The 5563-nt window shown below is 37.6% G+C and overlaps 1 protein-coding gene across 1 annotated transcript; it reads left to right on the forward strand.

Moving 5' to 3' along the window:
- Positions 1 to 663: 663 nt before the first annotated feature.
- On the forward strand, positions 664 to 5286 carry LIN7C (lin-7 homolog C (C. elegans); the record flags this gene model as incomplete). Its single annotated transcript, XM_009710047.1, has 4 exons — positions 664 to 782; positions 1893 to 1964; positions 2317 to 2526; positions 5081 to 5286. Coding segments are annotated over 4 exons (557 nt in total), but the record flags the coding sequence as incomplete, so codon positions are not given.
- Between the last annotated feature and the right edge of the window lie 277 nt (positions 5287 to 5563).

Genomic DNA, 5563 nt, shown 5'->3' on the forward strand with positions numbered 1-5563 from the left:
ATTCTTAGGAACAAATTTCTAGGGACTGGAACAAAGAGATCTGGGGTTGAGAATTCTACACTACAGAGAGATTCTCTCTCAGCTGAGAATATCAAAAGGAGTTTGGTTGTTTTTCTGAGCGCTTTGGAAAAAAAAAATAGACCAAATAGTTCTCAGCTCTGTTGTAGGGAAAAAAAAAAGGGAAAGCATTGAATGTACTCTTGTTGAACTACTTTTTTAATATAAAAGGAATGTTAGCATATTTGACAATATTTGAGCTGGTTTTAACAAAATGTTATCTGTACAGCAGATAAATTATGCAGTTGCACATATGAAATGTTGATAGCATATATATCAATGAAATATTTCAGCCTGATTTAAACTTCAAGGCAGTGATACCTCAAGTTATGTTACAGGGTTGGATTGCTGTGGTTGACTTAGAAATAGTGGGAAAATATGATGTTTTATTGTAATGTTTTGTAGATACGTACTTTTATGTGAGCAATGATAATAATACATAGTTTTAAGGGGGTATACGAGTGCGCACATGCATGCACACACAGACGGCTCAGTTAACTCAATTTAAAACAAACAAACAAAAAAAAACCACAAAAAACCGAACAAAACCCCCTCCCTTGAATTTCCTCAGGCATTCCTTATTACTAGTGCTTTATTTTTCTGTAGACATCTGCAGAGCTATTGAGCTGCTGGAAAAATTACAGAGAAGTGGAGAAGTGCCACCACAAAAGCTACAGGCTTTGCAAAGGGTCCTTCAAAGTGAATTCTGTAATGCTGTAAGGGAGGTAAGTTAACTTGATGTAAGCAGTTACCTTGAGTTAAAAACCAGTATGCTTTACTCTTTCCTCTTTGTGTTCAGTACAAAAATCTGATTTTGTTCTTTCTAAAAGCTGAATTTGACTTCCAGAGCATAATAGAACAAGACTTATTTTTAAAAGTTCAAAAGAAAATAAATTGGGATAGCAGAAGTGTTTTAAATAATGGCTCAGGAGCAAGTCACTTTTTAGAAGTTATTTTGAGAGTCTGTCCTTACTGGCAGCTAGCCGGCTGTTATCCTCTTGGAATGTAAGAATGGACAAAGTACCAATTGCCTGTTTCTTTTAAGCCAAATCCATGCCCCCTTGCCATCACCTTGAGATGGAACCATTTACCACCTCATCTTCATTCCACATACTCCTTCAGAGATTTTTAGGTCATTGAATATGCTCTGCTATTGCTGTTGGTGCTACCACTGATGCTAACACCTGAATGATTTAGAAGATCTGTTTGTAGACACAGGTGTCATCTTAATGTTTTTATCCTATGGAGGACAGTGTGTTTATTGCTTAGTAAGTCCAAATGATTGGCAGGTAAATTTGAGGATGTGGGTTAACCCTCGGTGTAAGCACCTCCTTAGCATTAGTATTCTTACTGCCTCTGTGGTTTTGATACCATTTATTTCTTAAGGTACTCAGTTGCATCAGTTGAAGGAAAATATGGGGTTTTGGGGAGAGGGCAGGGTTGTTGGAGGAGCTTTGAAAAGCTGTCCTTAAGTGATTTTTGCATGCATCCTTACTGAAGATTTCCAGCTTGAATCAAACAAGAGAAGGTCATCCATGTCTCCAGTTGGGTGTGTTAGACTCGCCAGGAGCATTTCTAAATTCACGATGAGGTCTTGAATGCTGCAGAAGAAGGGAACATTTAGATTGAGACATAGATATGCATGGATCAGCTGAGCAATAAAGATGCTGAGAGAGTGGTTTCTTCAAGTAGCTTGTCAGTTGACACCTTGTAGTGAATTGAGGAGTAATGTCTTTTTAATACATACATTTTTGAGTTGTACCTGATATTTTGTTATATTATCTAAGCAGAAAAATACCTGTTTTCTCCATACTTAAACTGTTTTGTCTCTAAAGGTGTATGAACACGTATACGAAACCGTGGATATCAGCAGTAGCCCAGAAGTTAGAGCTAATGCAACAGCAAAGGTAAAAGCCAAGCTATAACTTGTGTAAAGTACAGTAGTTCGTTACTTCAAAAGCAGCAGAAGATTATTTAAAATTCAGAAGGATATTATGTAGATGTCTGGTAAAATGAGTAAGCTTAATGGGTTATTAAAAGGTATAGCAAAAGACTTGTTATTTTTAAGTTTCTTCCGTTTTCATTTTATTCTTGGAGTTTTAAATTTTTCATGCTAGTGTTGGTATCTAGGGAATTAATCTCATTTGTCTTAATATTTAAGTACTTTGAGATAAAAATACTGTTTCAGTCTGATCACTGTGTCTAGCTAAAGGGTCTATATTTAATTTCTTCTAAATGGGAAAATCTTCTTTCTTGCAGGCCACTGTAGCTGCATTTGCTGCTAGTGAGGGTCATTCCCATCCCAGAGTGGTTGAACTACCCAAAACCGAAGAAGGCCTTGGATTCAACATTATGGGAGGCAAAGAACAAAATTCTCCAATCTACATCTCTCGAATTATCCCTGGCGGTATAGCTGATAGGCATGGAGGCCTGAAACGTGGAGACCAGCTGCTCTCTGTAAACGGAGTGGTAGGAACTGGTTTTCACTTTATGTAGCAGTAACTGCTTCTTTCCACTTGGGGGCATACAGAGAATGTGCATGGCACCCAGCGCCCTGTCGGCTTTTAATCTTGGCAAAGTAGTGTCTTTTTGTTCTTGCGCGAACAACTTGCTTAGGTTTCTGTAGAGTTGTGTGCAGTGAGAGTTCTAGGATTATGCTTTCTATCTCAACTGGGAACTGTACTATTTCTGTCAATATTTCATATTCTGAGGGGCTGTATAAATCTAGTCAAAGTACTGTTTTGTGAAATAGTGACTGCCAGTATGGCTTCCTCTTTCATCCAAGTTTCATGATGTGGATTTTAATTAGTATAGTTTTCTGCACCTTCTAAGGTAGGTAGTAAATTACGCTATGTTGCGTTAGACTGACCAGATTTTCATTATCCCAATGCTGTGTAATGAAAGCTGTAATAAGATGGAACTACAAGGTGATCTTATCTTCAGTTGTGTGTTTTTTTTTTTTTCCTTCCACTTAACTGTAATGAGCTTCAAAAACAGGGGCTTTTTAGCATGTTTTAAGGAGTATATGTCTGAAGTGCTGTTGTGGATATTTATTTTTAATAAGGATCCTCTTCTGAAGAGTTATAATACAAAAAACAAAACACAGGGCAACTGGAAAGAGAAGGCTATGGACAGGCTTTGACTTAAGGCAACTGCTAGTCAAATGCATGTAAATATCTTTCAAACCCTTGCTTTTATTTACAGAGAAGCTGTATGCTAGCTTAAAATTAATGTTTTCATAATTGCATCTGCAAGCCCAATTTTATTTTAAGACTGAGGATCAAACTAAATCCTGTGCTCTTTAACCCGAGTGGGGGTTTTTTGGCACATGAAAGGAATGGAGACTTACTGGGTGTCTGTACTCTGGGAAGTCCTTGCTAGCACAGATCTCTGACCTACTTGGCTCCTGACTATTACCTGGGAGTCTCACTGTCCCGTTTCAGGAGATGTAAGAGAAATCATGGCCGTAGTGACACCACCGTCCTTGGCCTAGCCTTCCTGTTCTTTTGAAGCGTTTAGGGGCAGGTGTAGAACGGTCTTCAGATGAGGCCACCCTCACCCACAGACCATCTTAAAGAAAACAAAACCACCACTCTACCCAGAACTGAACCTGATTATCAGACAGTTGGTACAGCTAACAGTGACTGCGTGTGTGTGCATGCACATACATAAATATATATAGCCATTGTAAGAATACAGTGAGTGAGTGCACAGAATACTGTTGAGAATGTTAATGTGGTCTCAGAAGAATCATCTTCTGATGTTTACAGATAAATCCTGTCGTCTTAATACACAGGACAGGCATTTTCTGGTAGTTGTAACTGCTAATTTAATAATTAAAAAAATAATTGCCACTGCCAAGACTGCAGTGGATGTACCTTAAAAACAGGTTGGTTTTTTTCAGCTGGGAGATTTTAAGTCTACTCTAGAATTTTAGATGTTTTGATATAATTGAACTTAGAACTTTACAAACCTTTTATTACCAGATTTAAAGAGAACAACCTACACATCCACTTGAATAACAAAAATGAAAACATTCAAATGTATGTGTTGTCTAAGTCTGATAGAAGAGAAATAACTTGGGTTTTTTTAACTGTTGTCTTTCTTTCTGTAAGTAACTCTATAGTAACGGGGAAACCCTCCAATCAACAGGTACATCACCTGCCTTCTAGCTTCTAATAGCACCAGTGGGAGGTAGGCTTGGGGTAGTCCCATCATTGTGTTTAATAAGTTTGGGAGAAATAAGTTTTGCTGATAAAATGTATGCTGTCCAGGAATGTGTATTTGGATGCAGTTGTTGAGAACTGTTGCTTAAAATTTGTAATTAGATGAATCTAGTATAACCCTAATAAATTCTGAGAGTTGTTTTAGGAAAGGATTTTTATTCTGTTCTTACTCAGTTGGGTTAGGCTATTCTTAATCAGTTTAGAGGAAAGTAAATTGAATACCTTGCATTTACTGAGAGACATGTGGAACACTAAGATAAGCAACACACTGCATGTTAGCTGGTCTGTTGCAGGTGCCCAGTATGCACTGTTTTGCCTTGTCATAATGTAGGATAACATCAAGAAGGCAACTATCTTGCAGTTGTCTGTGGCAACTTGTTAGGCAAATTGAGGGTGACTGCTGAATTTAAAGTGCATGCTGAAAGAAGAAAAACAGTCTTGAATTTTAAATAAATGTCCTCTTAAAGTTGTTGATTTTTAAATGTTATTTCATAATTGCCTAATGTTATCCTTATTTCACTTGCTGTATGTAAATACAGAATTTAATTGTTCAGCGTAAACCTAACCAAATGTTTTGCACTACTCTTTTGTTAATACTAGTTAGTATATTTATCATCACCTCTTACTGATTTCCTGAAGAATAAATCCTGAACTTGGGTGACGTTGTCCTTGTGCAGTCTTCAAACTAGAATATTTCAATATTTGATTATCTAGAAGTTGAACAAAAAGTGGAAAAAAAAATCTATTTTCAGTGTGTGTCTTTACTAATACTATACTTAATGGTTTATGCTTTGCAGAGTGTCGAAGGTGAACACCATGAAAAAGCAGTAGAACTGCTGAAGGCAGCTCAAGGAAAGGTTAAATTAGTTGTGCGATACACACCAAAGGTCCTGGAAGAAATGGAGTCGAGATTCGAAAAAATGAGATCGGCAAAACGCAGGCAGCAAAATTAACATTGTATGCAATAACTTAAAGAGAAAATATATTCCATTTACATTTTATAGTTTGCTTTGTGACTTAGTTGATCCAATGCCTGGGCTACAAAAGCCCGTGTCCTTTTCATATAATCACAGAATGTTGAAGTTGAAGGGACTCCTGGAGATGATCTAGTCCAACCCCCCTGCTCAGAGGAGGGTTAGCTAGAGCAGGTTGCTCAGGACTGCGACAAGCTGGGGTTTTAAGCGTCTCAAAGGATGGAGACTCCAGAAGATCTCTGGGCAACCTGTTCTAGTGTTTTGATCTCCCTTACGCCATGAAGGTCCAATCTATGCTTAAATGGA

The sequence above is a fragment of the Cariama cristata genome, unplaced genomic scaffold (assembly GCF_000690535.1).
Source record: "Cariama cristata isolate BGI_N322 unplaced genomic scaffold, ASM69053v1 scaffold38011, whole genome shotgun sequence".
NCBI classification, from domain to species: Eukaryota; Metazoa; Chordata; class Aves; order Cariamiformes; family Cariamidae; genus Cariama; species Cariama cristata.